This window comes from Panthera pardus, unplaced genomic scaffold (genome assembly GCF_024362965.1).
Source record: "Panthera pardus isolate Hobbes unplaced genomic scaffold, ASM2436296v1 HiC_scaffold_8, whole genome shotgun sequence".
Lineage (NCBI taxonomy): Eukaryota > Metazoa > Chordata > Mammalia > Carnivora > Felidae > Panthera > Panthera pardus.
The window spans coordinates 61,349,941-61,367,232 of NW_026527013.1; the positions used below are offsets into that span (position 1 = coordinate 61,349,941).

Below are 17,292 nucleotides of genomic sequence, written 5' to 3' on the forward strand. Positions count from 1 at the left end.
GGACACACAGGGACCCAGGTCACCACAGAAACAGCGCAGGGGGGGAGCCCCTGGCAAACGGCCAAGGACCACAGTCAGCCTGCGACTCTGCTTCTGAGAACTGAACTTAAGGACCTAAGTCAGTCATCCAAGCACGCGGAGGCACAGCATGTACACATGCTCACCCCCGTGTCCCCTGAGCAGACACGGGCCCCAGAACACCCTGCACCTGCTGAGCCAACCTGAATGGCTAGAGGGTCAGCTGACGGACCACCCCCGCCTGGGGTGCATCTCAACACTCCACCCCCAGACCCTCCCCCTGCCCCCGGCCCCCGGCCCCCGGGCACCGAGCCACCAGCACCACCTGGAGGGGAACCGAGGACAGTGTGCCGGGCGGTTCTGGGACAGAACGGTCGGGGGAGGCGCTGACTTCACGTCTCTTGCCTGAGAGGCATTCTCGAGTGTGGGAGGGAGGGAGGCAAGAGCTGTCATCCGGTTTTAGCTGCCGCCCCTGCCTGCTCCGAAAGCAACCACTCGGGCGAGGGGGTGGCTGGGAAGCAGGCGGCCTCGACTGTCAGGAGGTCAGGGGCGCAGACCAAGGACTCTGTTGAGGTGAAGGCAGTCCTGGGGTGCCCACCTGCTCTGTGAGGCCGTCATGGACACACTGACACCCGAGGCCTGTGCCACTGCCCCAGGGCAGTGGGGGACACTTGCCCTCTCCGGGTGAGGCCAGCCGGCCCCTCCTGAGGGGTCCAGGGATGGGCTGTGGCCCCAGTCTCCGCCTGTCTTCATGTTACTACTGGTTTGCGCATCCTCCTCTGTCTCACACTTCCCTCTCGTCTCCCGCGAGGTAGCACATGCCGGTTCCAGGCTCTGGTGAGGACACCAGGGCATGTGGGGCCCTCTGCAGCCCTCAGGAGAGGGGCCCTTGACCATATTCCTTAGCGGCCCACATGTCGAGAGTGACCGACCACGGCTCTCGGCCTCATCTCGAGGGTGAGGAACCGAGCTCCCATGGCTGATGAGGTTCCCAACGCCAGGCAATGCTGAGCAGAGGAGGGGCCCCACCAGCCCTGCCGTCTGCCCCCGATGCCCGAGCGACACGGGCTTGTTCCCAGCAGCAAACACAAGCAGGGCCTTCACGTGTCAGAACAGCTGAGCCACCATATCATCTCAGATGCATGACCCCAAACATCACCGACAGATGAACTATCAAACCCAGACTACGGCCTGTGGTCGGGAGCGAGGAGACACGGGGGAAAGACTGCATCCCATGGGCAGGACACGTCGGCCATGCCAGGGCCAGGCTGAAGAGTGAGCTTGGGGACAGGCAGGCAGGCGGTGAGGCCCGCACACACGTGGCTCCAGCACAGACAGCCAAGCACTCTGGAGACAGTGGGGAGGGACCTGTCCGGCACCCGGGGATCCAGGGTTTCCACATGGACCCTGCTGGCAGGAGGTCCACAGGGAAAACTCCTCAAAGCCGCGTTCCTGGCAGCAACAAGTGCACCAGCTCCGGGATGGCGAGGGCGACCACAGGAAGGCCTCCAACCGGCCACAGGCACTCCTCCCGGCCCCGTCCTGGGCGTCCTGCAGCGGGAAGGCCGACAGGGAGGGAACAGGAGGGCTTCAGCTCGGGTGAGCCACTTCCAGGTGCAGGGTCCGGGTCCAGAAAGCAAGCTTCCAGAGAGTTTACTGTGTTACCAGGCCACTCCGAGAGCCCGGCCCCCTGTGTGCTTACAAGTGGCAGCCGGGACGATGAATCGCACTCCGGCCCGGCCACAACCCCGCTTAGGCACACGCGCACAAAACAGAGACAACATGGCCACGAGGACGTCAAAGTCACCTCTGCCAAGCAAAGCCATTACGAGACGCACTACCGAGTCATGAGCAGCATGTTTCCACAGCAGTGATGTCAGGTACACCGGTCACAGTGGCTGTGAGGCGAGCCTGTCCTTGTACGGACATGGTTTCGTGCATCCCAGAGGAAGTGTCAGGGCAGACAGACTGCATGGTGAGGGCTTCCCAGCCATGCTCCTCCAGGGAGCACAGCAACGGTACCACCAGGACTCACCCTGGGCACTGCTCTGGAGCCGCTGCACCCCTTGTCCACGGGTTCCGGCCTCACAACTCCACCTGTGCCACAGGAGCTGCCAGCGGCTGTCACGGGGCAGGGGGCAAAGAGACCCTGACTGTGCCTCCCACGACCGTGGGAAGTAAGGCCATCATCGTGAAGGTATTTTGCAAATGAGAGGAGCTGGAGACACCGCCGCCCACATGGCCGGGTGCAGGGATGGGCTTTGGCGGGGGGGGGGGGGGGGGGATGGGAGGCACAGCCTGACGGCCAGAAGGGCTGAGCCCCAGGGTGACGAGAGGGAGGCGGTCTCACGGAGAGAAGCCTCGCAAGGACAAGGACGTGCAAAGCTAGGTTCAGAACAAGGGCCAAGCAGACATGCCTGTACTCTGCGACCCGGTGTCGTCGTCATGCGGAGGGGCCTGTGCTCTGCGACCTGGTGTCCTTGTCATGTGGAGGGGCCTATGCTCTGCGACCCGTTGTCCTCGTCACGTGCAGGGGCCCCGTGTGCCAAGGAACTCCAGCAGCCCAGCACTGACAGACCCCTCTCCACCCCACGGCCCTGACAGTCCCCACAGACAGGCTGGCCCACTGGCACCCATTCCACGGAGATGCAGATCTTCATAAAACCGAAACACACATTTTTTTGCTTTCTTCTTTCCTTCCTTTCTGGCACACGTGAAGAACGTGCCTTTAAAACCCTCAGGTTTTGTCCAAAAACCTGGTATCTTCCTGTCTGGTGAGGCACCCTGTGCCATATGAGGTCCCGCTGGGCAGCACCCACTGACCAGGCCAAGACCCTGAAGAGGGGGCAGAGCCATGGAAGGTTCCAGTAAACAGGGCACTGAAGCTCCTGCTGGGGCTCTGCAGCCCCGAGTGGCTCAATGAGACCCCCGCTGTCCAACAAGCGGTCCGACTGTGCTCTGCGTCCTCTGGTGCAGCATCCCGGAAATTCAACCTGCCTCTCAATCCTCACCTTACTTGACTCTGCCTCCGACATGACCCAGGACCTGGCAAGCGGGAGCCTCTGGGACCGGGGGTCACATCCAAGCGAGCTCTGCCGTGCAGGGATGACCCTGCCAGGAGCACCTCCATGCTCACCGAGTGCAGCCACCACGTGCGCCCGAGGACGGACCACCGTGGGTCTCATGTTAACGTGGCTCCACTTCAGAGTGCCAAGTGGTGGGGGCCTGTAGGGCCGAGGCCAGCAAAGGCGCCCTGAGCGGCGCCCTAGACCGCAGGAACCCCCCCTGCCCCCAGCCCCCACTCCTTCCCGCAGCCCAGCATGGATGCCCACACTCACCAGAACGCACTTCCCAGGCTCTAGGCTCCAGAGGGAGCTCTCAGTATTGACTTTGTGGGTGAACTTCCCTTCCATGAGGACGTGCTCCCCAGCTTCCTCCAGCACGGCCACCCGGATGGAGCTGCTGCTCAGGGCCACCGAGACCTGGAACCGAGGAGAAGGGAGTCACCTGGCACCCTGATGGGTGCGCAGCACACTCCAAAGCAGGAGCCGGGTGCAGACCAGAACACGACACATGACTACCTGGGAGCAGCAGGCAGCTGGACGAAGACCATCATCCCAACCAAGGGACACCTGAAGAGGCCTGCGCATCAATCTCCTTCAAGTAAATGTACTGCAAGTTCTGTTTCCACGTGCACAACGATGACATGGGGAAAACCACTGGCTTCCCACCAAAGCCCCTGCTCCATCAGGGGACCGAGCCCCACGCGGCAGGCAGGCGTGGGTGGCGCAGCTGGGGTGTGCCTCCCTCTCCCATCCCGCCGTCTGGCAGGGGGAGCAGAGCCCCCCCACATGCCCTCTTCCAGGAGCTGCTGAGGCTGCACCGAGCAGAGAGGCACCCACCTCGCTGGCCAGCACCCAGTGCTCCCAAACCCCTGGAGGTTCATCAGATCACGAACTGGACGAGGAGAGCAAACCAGTCCTGTCCCTTTTCAAACTCTGAAATCTGTGTCTATAATGCAAAGTCTTTTTGTGACCGCACCTGAAGAATGCATCAGGTGAAGGGACACTGGAGGTGGGAACCCAGGCCTTCCTAAGGGTGGGCTCCATCCGATTCTGTGTGGAGGCGACACCCGCCCCCCCTCGCCCCCCCTTCGCCGCCCCCGCCGCCATGTGACCCCACAAGTCCTCATTAAACGTAAAGTGTTGAAAACAAACTCTGAGAATCACAGATAGATATTCAGGCTTGGCTGCTGTAACCTAACTGCCGTAACCTAACGTGAAGTACCCTCAGGTGGAAGATGGCCCATGGCAAGATGCCGTTCCATTAACTTTGGCTTTCAGAGACAAGGAGAATTCCAGGCCGCGCCTGGGGACGGGTGAGCCACTGCCCACACGTGTCCACACACAGGCTGGGTGGCATCCTGTGGGCACGGCTGCCCCTCACCTAACCTCTGGGAGGGTTTACTGTCGACTCGGCCGGCTCCGTGAAGACACGGGTACAACCGGGCGTTACCCAGCACCTGGCACACTCCTGGGGGATCCAATCACTGGCCCGTCAGATGTCCTTGACCATGAACCTGGGGTGCAGTGGAGGCACCCCAGGAGCAAGCTTGCTTTAATAAAATCCTCCCAGCCGGCGTTACATAACCATAATCTCCAAATTCGGGCAAGCTGCTCACGCTGCTGGTCTTGCACAACAGGGGATGGGCCAAAGCACCGAGGGGACCCAGAAAGGACACGCTTCCAGTTCGAGATGTCACTCTGGGAGGGGTGTGCATGTCCCAGCCTCTGCGACCCACAGAAACAAAGCACAAAGAGGAAAAGGCCAGACGGCACAAGGGAGGAGGTGGGAGACCAGCACAGACAAGCTTCCAGCAGCTCCAGGGAGACCAGCACGAGCATGGGGACAGACAGTGTGGAGCAGGGACAAAAGACTGGTCTGCACCTGGGGGCCGTGGCCACCTGGGGCTTCCGGCTGGCAGTCGGCAGGCAGGGAGGGCAGACGCCAAGCAGCTCAGAGTCAGGGTCAGCCCGGGGACGGCTGTGCTGGGGAGGACCCATCAGAAAGGACAGAACACACCGTGGCCCAGACCAGCGCGGGGCGCCATCCCAAACACCCTGGTCAGCAGTGTGACGGGCAGTGTGTGGGGGCCGTGTGGGTGGCCAGCCCCTCAGCCCTCCTAGGTGGGAGAGGAGCAGACCCCAGACCGATATGGGGAAAATCATCAACACCATCCCCTACCCTAAAGAATGTGGAAAATAGGTTTTTAAATAAAAAACAACCAGGGAACTCAGAATTGCATCCTGAAGGAAAATCTGCAGCATGGAACACAAAGACTACAGAACTAATTAGGAAGAAAGGAAATTCCAAAATATTTCCAATACACACCCTCAGAGAGATGAGAGGAGTGTGGAAGCAAAAAGAAACAGGAGAACAGAACGCTCACACATACTAAACACACAGAGGCTAAAATAAAACTCCCAACAGCAAGGCTGGAAAGCATCAAGGGAGAGACAAGATGCATCAGGCGGTCAGTGTGGCATGCCATAAACCACAGCAGCCACGGGACAACGCTCCAGAGTTGAAGGAAAACGTGCCTTCTGACAAAAAACCCACTGAGGGCTACACAGAACGAATGAAAGATGACTCACGCAAACTCGTGGTTTCATAACCTCAGCTGTTTAAGGCCCCGAAAGTTCCCCAGGGAAAAAAAGTTTACTCACAAAGAACCTGAACGGAAGATCTCTAGAATCAGTTACACTGGATGCAGAAGCACAGGCAGGCCATGCCTTCCATCTTCCAAGTGGAGAATTTTCGTGAAGTTAGATTTCTATTCATACCCAAACCAGGGAATAAGCAGAGGTTTAAAATAACTACATTTTAAAACATTCAAGATCTCTGGATTTATAACGTATCTTGAGAAAGTTCCTTGAGGCTAAACCACAGCAAAATGAGAAGAAAATTAAACCAGAGGAAGATCTCCTGTACAGCTTGGTGACTGCAGCTCACATCCCTGTCGCGTGTGCGCAGGTTGCTAAGGCAGCAGAACTGAAACACTCCTCACACACACACACAAAACCGTAACTACGTACGGCGAAGGAGGCCACCAAACCTGCCATGGTGATCATCCCATGATACATACGGACTTCAAATCAGTACTCTATACACCCGAGCTAATAACAGCATTATATGTCAATTATATCTTACTAAAACTGGGGGAGGGGGAAGAGGAAAGTGCAACAGAGATCCCCAACATACTGAATTTCATCTAGAAGTGTGGTGAAAGGAAGCTCCTGGATGGGAGCTGTACAGAACTCAAACACAATCGGCCCAGGTTGGAATGAGAGGTGAAAGGACCTCAGGAAAGTGGTTTCTAGACAATACACTGTACCAGAGAGTCTGGGTGGCTCTGAGGTTATGATGAAAGCATACTATTTTTTACAAGAAAAAGAAAGCAAGAAACACACCAGGAAAACAAGAAGCTACACAAGAAATTTCCTGATCCGAAACAGAAAATAATGGAGTAAAACCCTGAAAAAGCTTTCTTCCAAAAAAGCAACAAGAACACTAGTGAAAACTGTCAATATGTACTTTTTCCGAACTTTGGAAACTAACCAAAGGTTTGCAGGAATCCAGAGAGCATTTATGCAAGCAACACAAGCTTTGTGACCTTCTAACTTACCCTAGACCCATTCTCACTCTCCAGTCCCTTGGTAACCTGCGCTCCCAGCACAGCCTGGCACACCTGAGACAGCAGAAAGGGGCTGGGGCTCCTTCAAAACTCCATTCCTAAAGAACTGTGAGTACCTGTCCTGTGTGACAGTTCCCTGGAAGATCCCACGTGTTAGGCTGGTTTTGAATGGACTCAGAAAAGCCTTTTCCCCAGAGAGTGTTTGCTGCAAACAATTAGAGGCAAGTATTTTAATTTCACTGCGGACTGCAATAGTGGATAACAGCTGAGGCAAACAAAAAAACGCTGGGGAATACAATGTTCATGGAGGTTTTGAACATTTGGGCCACGTGAATGTGCAGGCCGTGTGCAAGCTTAGGAAAAATCCTTAGGTGAGGCCCTAACCCCTCACCACCAGCTGACTTTGAGACTCTGCATGAGCAGGAAATGGAGGCTATGGCTGACTTTTCAACTGCGAGGCTAAGTGTTAAAGGCATGCCCCGATATGTACATGGAGCTCCGTGGAAGAAAGATTCACTGGTTCTAGGTGTTTAAGAAAGTCTGTCCAATCGGGACACCTGGGTGGCTCAGTCGGTTGAGCGTCTGACTTTGGCGCAGGTCATGATCTCACAGTTTGCAGGTTCAAGCCCCACATCAGACCCTGTGCTGACCACTTGCTCAGAGCTTGGAGCCTGCTTCAGATTCTGTGTCTCCTTCTCTCTCTGCCCCTCCCCCGCTCACGCTTTGTCTCACTCTGTTTCTCAAAAATAAATAAATGTAAAAAAAATAAATAAATAAGTCTGTCCAATCATTTGCTGATCACTAAGCTCACCAAATAAAGACTTCACTGGCCACACATGATAAAGAATACACACTTTAGAAAATTAGTTCAGAAAAGTCATCAGGGGCAACTTGGGTGGCTCAGTCAGTTAAGCATCTGACTCTCAATTTCAGTTCACGTCATCATCTCACGGTTGTGAGATCGAGCCCACGTCAGGCTCTGCACTGGGCATGGAGCCTGCTTAAGATTCTCTCTCCCTCTGTGCCCCTCCCCTGCTCCTGGGCTCTCTCTCTCTCTTTCTCTTAAAAAGACAGAAAGACAGAGAAGAGAGAGAGAGAGAAATAGAGAGTGAGAGACAGAGAGAAAGAGAGAAAGAAAAGAAAAAAAAAAGAGAAAAGAAAAGAAAAGAAGTCATCAAACAAGAACTCCATCAAGTACCAACAGCAACAAACCATGGAGAAAAGGAGAGTCTGAGTTCCAGAATTACCACATTGTTAGTTAAAACGCCCAATTTTCAACAAAAAAAATTGTAAGACTCACAAAAAACAAAGACAGCCCATACACAATGTACAAAAACAAGCAAAATCTATTCCTGAGGAAGTCCAGACATGAACTTAGTAGAAAGTCTATAAATCAACTATGGTAAATACACTCAAAGAGCTAAAGAAAACCATGTATAAATAACTAAAGGAAAGTACAGGAACAGTATCTCTTAAGAAAATCAATAAAGAAATATATGTTACTTTTTTAAAAGAACCAAATACAAATTCTGGAATTCAAAAGTAACTGGGGGAAAAAGAACTGAAGCAAAAAAATCTACTAGAGGGTCTCAGAAGCCAATTACAGCAGCCAGAAGAAAGAACTGGAAAATTTGAAGATAGGTCAAATGAAAGTAGTCAGTCTGAGGAACAGAAAGGAAACAATGAAAAACTGAACAGAGCTTCAGAGACCGGGGGGATGGCAAGAAGCATGCCACAACGTGCATAATGGAGCCCCAGAAGGAAAGAGAAAAAGAGTAGAAAGAATATATGAAACATGGCTGAAAACCCACATTCAAGAAGCTCAATGAACTCCAAGTAGTATAAATCCAGAGAGACCAAGACCTAGACGCATCCAGATCAAACTGTCAAGAAAGCCAGAGCCAGAGAGAGAATGAGCCAGAGAGAGAATCTTGAAAGCAGGATGTGAAGCCACTCAACACCAGGCATGCTCCTCAGCAGGTGCACCAGCTGGTCCGCCGCCAGAAACCAGGTTAGAAGGTGGTGGGAGGGAGTACTCAAAGGGTGAAGGGAAGTAGTGTCAACCAGGAATTCTATACCCAGCAACACTATCCTGCAAAAATGAAGGAGAAATTAAGACATTCTCAGAGTAAACAAACAAAAATCCTGAGGGAATTCACTTAACAGGCTCATCTTTCCTTGCACAGGCCCTGCAAGAAACACTAGCCGTCTTCAAGCTGAAATAAAAGGACACTAAACAGTAATTTGAATCCACATGAACAAATAGAGTGCTGGTAAAGGGAAATACAGAAGACAGCGTAAGTGTGCCTTTCATTTGTTAACTCTTCTTCTCTCCTATTTGATTTAAAAGAACTGTACCACAGGGTGCTTGCTGTACTGGGGCGGGGGCGGGGGGCGGGGTGTTCAGTCAGTTAAGCATCCAACTCTTAATTTCAGCTCAGGTCATGATCTCACATTTTGTGAGATCAAGCCCTGTGTCAGGCTCTGCACTGACAGTGTGAAGGCCGCCTGGGATTCTCTCCTCGCCCCCCCACCGCCCCTCCCCTGCTCATACACACGCTTTCTCTCTCAAAATAAAAAAAATAAACTTAAAAAAAAAAGGGCTGCAACACAAAGTAGCAGAGAACAGAAATTACCATATAAAACCAAATTCTGGGGGCGCCTGGGTGGCTCAGTCGGTTGAGCATCTGACTTCAGCTCAGGTCATGATCTCACGGTTCATGAGTTCAAGCCTCGCATCGGGCTCTGTGCTGACAGCTCGGAGCCTGGAGCCTGCTTCCAATTCTGTCTCCTCCTCTCTCTGCCCCTTCCCTGGTCATGCTCTGTCTCTATCTCTCAAAAATAAATAAACATTAAAAAAAATTTTTTTAACCCAATTCTGCATACACATTGAAGTTAAGTCTATATTGACTGTAATCCAGAGAAAACAATAAGACAATAATCCCCAAAATACAGTTTAATAAAAGATAAGGTAATTAAAATACTACACTAGAAAATCTCTAACACAAAAGAAAGCAGTCATGGAGGAAAAAAGGAACAAAAAATTTCAAAACGTACTACGAAGATCCAATAACCAAAACTGTGGTAGTGGCATAAAAACAGACATACAGGTCATTGGAATAAAATTTAAAATTCAGTAATAAACCCATAAGCTTTATAGTCAGTTGATTTTAAACAAGGGTGCCAAGGCAATTCGATGGGGAAAAGAAAAGTCTTTTCAATAAACAGGACGGTGACAGGGATGTCTACATGCAAAAGAATGAAGTCAGAGCACTCCCTCCTGCCTTCTACAAACATGAACTCTAAATGAATCAAAAACCTCTATGTAGGAGCTAAAACCATAAAACTCACAGAACGAAACAAAAACGTAAATATCCACACCATGGATCAGGCAACAGTTTCTTAGGTGTGCATGCGCAACCAAAAATAAACAGACAATACAGTCTAGACTTTATAAAGATTTTTGTGCTTCAAAAAACATCATCTCTTGGGGCGCCTAGGGGCTCAGTCGGTTAAGCGTCTGACTCTTGGTTTTGGCTCAGGTCATAATCTCACAGTTCTTGAGTTCAAGCCCCGCACTGGGCTCTGTGCTGAAAGTACAGAGCCTGCTTGGGACTCCTCTCGCCTCTCTCTCCGCCCCTCCCTGGCTTGCTCTCTCTCTCTCAAAAAATAAACATTTTTTTAAAAATTAAAAAAACAAAAAACCCATCATCTCTTGAGAAAATAAAAAGACAACTCATGGAGCAAAAGAAAATATCTACAAATTATCTGACAAGGGTATAATATTTATATTTAAAAAGAACTCTTACAATTCAACAATAAAAAGAAAGCAATTTTTAAAAAGGCAAAGACCTTGAATAGAAATTTCTCTAAAGAAGACATACAAATAGCTAATAAGCACATGCAAAGATGCTCAACACTATGAGTCATCCGGAAAACACAAACGGAAACCACAACGAGATACCTCTGGGCAGTCATCAGGAGGCAGACAACAGGTGACAACAGGTGTCGGGGACGTGGAACAGGAGCCCGCACACACTTCTGGTGGGTATGTAAAATGTTAAAGCTGGTGCGAGCACTTTGGAATACAGTCTGCAGCCCTTCAGAAAGGGAGCTACCTTTGCTACCGTGTGCACCAGGTACATACCCCTGAGAACTGAGAATGTGTGTCCACGGGCGGGGAGAGAGGGAAAGACAGGGCTGACACACGTGGGTACGCAGTGAGAAGGGCAGAGATGCCTCCTCCCCTCCCTTGCCTCATCCCAAGTGACCAGGCCTAAGATGCCGGGGAAGGACCAGGGAGGCGGTCCCAATGTAGAAACAGAGGTTGAGACCACCCCGGAAAAAAATCTCATGTTCAGGAATGTCCTGTCACAGGCCAGAGGCCATCACCCCAAGGTGCTGACAAGGACCCTACCAAGGAAGCCCCCATGAGATCAAGAACACCCACAAGGTTGAGAGATGTGTCCCTTACTGAACAATAAATAAAGAAAACATGCGAACGCACTGTGTGGACACATCCAGAGAACACATCCACATTTACTAAGCATGATTAACCTTCCATCCCACCCAGGACCTGCTTTCAAACCCAGAGCACTCCCTCCTCACCAGCACGCCCACCACCCTTATCCACACACAGCAATCTGTAGCAGAGCCTTTCCTTAAAATAACATTTTTAAAAATCAACACTAGTGTCCATTTCCATTCTCAGTTTTAACTAATTCTGTTCAAGTTCTCCCTGTACTTTTTGAACAGGAGCATTTCTGGAGTGTCTCCACCTAATCAAATACAATAATCAACTTCCTAAGTGACAAAATTCATACTGTGTTAGTTAGGCTCCTGGTTAGTAACCAATGAGATAAGGCCCAGATCACCACACAGCAGTGTCTTCCATAAGAGAAAAATCATTTCATTTCTGTAACAGTTGAATGAGAAACCATTAGAATTTAGACGAAGCTGCTCAAAAGGGGCGAGAAAATCCAAGTGGATTATAAGGCAGCAAAGGTTCAAAGAAGTTCCATCAAAACGCAACCTACTCCTTTCTAATTCCAGATGCCACAAGAAAAGAGACTAATTTGACTACATAAAAATAAATTAAGTTCCCCAAGGAAAAAAATACCAGAAGCCAACTCAAAATATTAGTAACAAAATGAGGCAATAGGTCTGCAACACACACCACAGACCGGGGGCTGACCTGAGATTATAAAGAGCTCCTAGAAATCATTAGGGCAAAGGGCCTAAGGTCTAACCAGCACATGTAAAAACATGCTTAACCATACTCCCAAGAGGAATATGAATCCACATACACCCAGAAGCTCCCTTTCCACCCATCCAGCTTCTACCACCCCCAAACCTGATGCTGTACCCCTGTGCACGATGACAACGGGAACATGGATCGGTGCCCACCCCTTCGGGGGCCATCAGCAGTCCTGAAGGGATGCCACACCCTTTGCACCTGTGACAGCGCCTCCCGGCATGCGTCCTACGTGGCACGTGCACGTGCAGTACGGAACGCACCAGAGGGCGTTCACTGCATCCCCGTCTCCAACAGCAAGACACTGGCAATGACCGCAGTGCCAGCTACCAGGCAGGGTCAGGAACCGCCCGCCCCTGAACATGCCCGGGACGTGGCAGCGCACACTCACACGTGACCCAGAAGCTCACGACATGGTGACTGAGGCCAGGGCGGGGACTGGAGGAGGACAGCTGGACAGGGGCAGGCCTTGTGAAAACGTCACATGTGAGCACCCTACCACGCACACCCCTGCATGAAGTGGATAAAAATGGTCCTGGGACCACAGCTCTTCCCCACTCCGAGAAGGGAGCTCCGCTGCTCGCTCGCTCAGCGCTTGCAGGACAAATCCCATGGGTGGCCCCAACGGCTCAGGGCCGAGCACCACAGCAGGAGCCTCAGTGCCAGTGCCGCGGTGGGAGGTTCCCATGGCGAAGGCGCAGGACTCATCCTCAGCAAAGACCACGCGTGGTCCCCGGGGAGGAGGGGGGTCATGCATTCCAGCCGGGACTCTGTCTGCATGCTTTCGGCCAAGGGCAATGGCCTAACGGGGCAGGAGCGGCCCGGAGGCTGTCTCGTCTGCACAGGGGTTGGCCTCAAAACTTCCGGAGCTCCACTTCCCGGCGGCCAAGTCCTGGCGTTCGGTGAGATGCCAGGAATGACTGGTGCCAGGGGATGCCAGCAGGGGCAGAGGCACCTCCACCCCAGCGCAGACGTCCCCTGCTCCTTGGCACAGCGGGCGAAGAGCGGCTGAGTGCACTCACTCCTGCTCAAGGCGAAAGCCTCTAGAGTTTGGCTCTAGATTCACCAGCAAAAAGGCCACGTGAAAAGGCAGGACCCTGGCCGCCAAGGGCAATGCATGCGCTCTCCTCCGCCTGCTGCATCCGAGCACCAGCGCAGAGGGACAGCGGTCGCTCTGCTGCTGCTGCTGGCGCCAGTCACCAACGGGCAGGGGGCCCGGGGACCCCTGCTGCCCCCTCATGCACTCACAGTGCCACCGGCACACCCACCACCGTGACTTCACCACTGGACCGCTGCGACCACAGTCACCACCTCCATGACGATTGACAGGTGCCACAGTCAAAACCCTAAAATAAACACTGCTGACAGGTAGCTGTGACAGGCACCTCAAGGAAGGGCTGGAAAGCAGCCAGTCCAGAAAGAAACGGACTACTCCAAGAGGAAAAACCCCTGAGACCAGCAAAAGCCAAGACATCCAAAATAAACCTATTGCTAAGTTTTAAGTGAACTGTAGTTAAAACTCTTAGGTCACTAAAAAACGTGAGAGGCCATGGAGTTTCACAAGAAGGTTTCAGGGAGCGCCTGGGGGACTCAGTCGGACTGATCTCAGCTCAGGTCATGATCTCACGATTTGTGAGTTCAAGCGCCCTACATTGGGCTCTCCAGAGCCTGCTTAGGATTCTCTCTCCCCCTCTCTCTACCCCTCCCCTGCTTCGGTATAGGAATAACGGGGAATTTGACGATTGCCAAGAGATTATCTTAAAAGTTCCCATCACAAGAAAAAGTGTTACCATGCGAGGTGACAGGTGTTCACCAGACTTACTACACCGATCATTTCACAGCACAGACATATATCAAATAGCCATGCTGCACATCGGAAGCCAGTATGCCTATATTACCTCAATTTCTTTAAAAAAATAAAATAAAATAAAAAAAAAAAAGCCGTAACATGGACCAAAAATACTCCCGAAGAAGATAAAGAAAACTTGAATCACGTCAGAGATGAAGCCAGGCCGGCAGAAATACGGTCATCAGGTGTCATAAAAATGCCAACACAGAAATCACCTTTTTCCAGCACCGTGCTGGTCTCGCAAATGCACCAGCGGCCAACGCACCGCGGGCAGCCACCACTCCCTGGAACTGCCACACCAGTGCCAGCTGTCACTGCCTGCACCCCACAAGGTCAGCCCCAGAGCAGCAATCTTGTCCAAGCCTTGGGGACCATCCCATGCTCAGTCAAGGTCTCAGGAGGGAACGAGCACAATCCAGAACCACCCTTGGTGAAAGTGAGGACATATCGAAGTCACGACACGTGCATCTGACCCCCAGGTGCAACAGCCTGTCCCCTAGGGGGACAGGATGAAGGGCACAGAACCCTCAAGACACAGGGCTTGGGGGAGAGTCAGCATGTATGTTTCCTGGGGTGGAAAGTACAGCCAGAGACCAGGTGATCTGGGTCTCCAGAGTCAAAGAGAAAATAACCAGTTTCAGGTTAGGCCTGATACAAATTCTCCCGAAGAAAGTTCCAGAAGTTTGTGGAGAAGTAGGAAGACAGGAAGTGGACCAGGAAGCTGGAGCTATCTTCAGCAAAGTTTGTAGCCAGCGCTTTTCTTAACTGACTTACCTGCATACAAGGTAATCCCAACACAACATGATGCCTGCCCCACCGGGCCCCAGAGAATGCTGGGCCAAGTCCCCCCGCACTGGAGCCCCAGAGGACACTGGGAAAAGTCCCCCCCCCCCCCCCGCCACTGGAGCCCCAGAGGACACTGGGCAAGACTCCCCCCCACACTGGAGCCTCAGAAGACACTGGTCCAAGTTCCCACCAACACTAAAGCCCCAGGGGACACTGGGCAAAGTCCCCCCTCCCCCCCACAGGAAGACTGGCCTGCACCTACCAACACGGGAGGGGACATGGTCATCAGAGCAAGATGCTGTGTGGATGACCCCTGGTCATCAGGTCTAACGCAGACCTTGAAGTCCACGTGACAGGGGTCACCGTGCTCTGGTGACATCTCTGCACACAGGCGGGAAGAGGGCAGAGGGAGAAATGAGTGGACACGGTGCTCCAGCCAGCATGGCCCAAGACCCCTGACCCACAACCACATGGAGCCAAGAAGCCTCGGGGCTCCTGCCTTCCCTCCCGACACTGGTGGGAGTGCAACTTCTGGGGGCTGCCTGGCTCCTGCCAGTGTCCTACGCACGGTTGGGCCCGTTCCAGGTGCAGCCTGGGCAGTCTAGGGTCAGCACCTCAGGACAGGGGCCCCAGAGGGACTAGCTCACCGCCCAGCCTGGTTTTCTTCACACACAGCCAAGCCAGCCGAAGCTGGTGCCGCTTCACACGGCAGTCGTTTCCAGAAAATGTAGGAGCTAGTCATGTATAAGCTCTACTTTGCATGTTCCAGAACCTTCTCCTTGAAAGAAGCCAGCGGCACTGCTGTTTGAAAAGCTTCAGAGCTTTTCAGAGCTTCAGAGGCAGCGCACTTGCGCTGACCGCATTCACACAAGTTCCCAGAGCACTCAGTGATCCCAGGCACAAGTGAGGGGCACCTGTGTCACTGGGGGGGGGGGGAGGAACTGCTCGGCCCCGCCATCTCACCTACGAAACACGGAAGGCACTGCTTACCGTGCAGGCTGAAGAGTCTTGTGAAGACAGAAGCAAGAATACAGTTTCTCTGGCAAACAGCACTCAGGGGACAACCTCACAAATTACATGGGGTTTTTCCTTTAAAGTGAGGCCTCCCTACGTGCACGACTACTGAGTAAACATCTCTCTCTCTCCCCATCGAAGGTTACATTTCTACTCCTGCTCTCAAGTAGAGACACCAGCTAAGGCTGTGAGCGCCCCTGCTCAGGCCGACGCCCCCCTCCCCCGCCCCCCCACCCCGTGACCACCCAGTGCTCCAGAGAGCACAGGCCCAGGAACCATGGGCCACTGCACAACCTGGGGATCTCCGCCCTGCCTCTCCAGGCACCTGCTCCATCCGTGAAATGGGCGTGATGTGGATCACCCTGCCTCCCTTGTCAGGCTTTTTGTGGGGACACCACGCAATGAACCACGGGAGGGGGAGGACACTGGAGCTCAACACCCAGCAGCAGGTGCACCCCAGCAGCACAGCAGGGCTGGCAGTCATGTCTGCGGCTGAAGGACAGTGGAGACCACAGGACAGGCCAGTTGGCTCCAGCGCAGCCCACACCAGACAGCTGCGGCCACAGAGAAAGCTGCATGGAGGAGCTGGAGGGGCCCCAAGGTTACCTGCCTGCCCTTCACCACGTGCTTGGGCACCGGCACCTTGAGCTCCAGGTCAGTGTAGTCCTGCGACCAGGTGTAGTTCTCACGCACGGCGCCATTGTAGCTGTCGGGGTTTCTCTGGAACTGCTCCTGCCTCCTGGGGAAGAAGGACAGGTGAGATAGCACCACGCCCCAGCCACGCCCCACCTCCAGCTCCCAAGGGGCTCCCTCTCTGGGGCAGGGTGACTTCCTTCCTGGCCCTCCTCCTCAGGCCTCCCGGGGAACCCAAGGACAAAGGGACATGCTGCAGAGAAGTCCACGAATGCAGCACGCCGGGGATGGGGTATGTGGCTGTGGTCAACGGCACAGCCTAGCCTGCCGGCCTTTGTGGACCCCAGAACGCTGCTCAGTCCCTCAAGCTAAGGGCCTCAGTAATACGGCCCCGGGGCTCCTGCTCCCCCAGAAACTGTCTAACAACTTCCGCCCGCAGCTTCCACGCAAACCCAAACGTGGCCCCGCTTTCTCCTGAGACCTGAGTGGTGTGCTGGAGCTGCCTGAAAAACCCGTCGGCCACACCCCACTGTCCCTGCAGGGCCAACCCAGCACGGGTGCACACGGGCCTGGCCGAGCGCCTTGGCTGACGTTACAAATAAAACAGGAGAAGAGATTTGCTGTTAAACTTAACAGTGCTAACAATAGCATAAACACCACATAGAAACGTTTGGACTCTCAAGCTTACTACGTGAGTTTTAGATCTAAATTAAGGACAGAAGCCTAATTGTGGACAAGGCGACACCATTGAGTGAGGCTGTCCCAACAACAGGTGCAGTTCGCCCACCTTCTCCAAGCCTCAGGGAGCCCGGCACCCACATGCGGAGGGAGAGGCCCGAGGACGAGGCTGCACTCATGGGGAGACACAGAAGTGAGCACATGTTCATCTGTGCAGATGAAGACGCGCAGAAAAGGGTCGGAACACGAGCACCCCCGCAGCCCCCCATCTCTGGTCAGGTGGTGGTTCGCAGGTAACGTGTGTACCTCCTGTGGGTCTGCCTCGTACACCTTATATGTGAGGCTGGCATCCATCATCGCCCAGCT

At 53.3% G+C, this 17,292-nt stretch overlaps 1 protein-coding gene across 2 annotated transcripts in view; it reads right to left on the minus strand.

Moving 5' to 3' along the window:
• The window catches only part of NUDCD3 (NudC domain containing 3), a 62,039-nt gene that overhangs the window by 7,793 nt on the left and 36,954 nt on the right, over positions 1–17,292 (minus strand). For both annotated transcript variants that reach the window (XM_019450914.2, XM_053898202.1), the window contains exons 3-4: positions 16,222–16,354; positions 3,357–3,500 (exon numbers count right to left, since the gene is read on the minus strand). In XM_019450914.2, the coding sequence (XP_019306459.1) occupies positions 3,357–3,500; positions 16,222–16,354 (277 nt within the window). The remainder of the gene's footprint in view (positions 1–3,356; positions 3,501–16,221; positions 16,355–17,292) is intronic.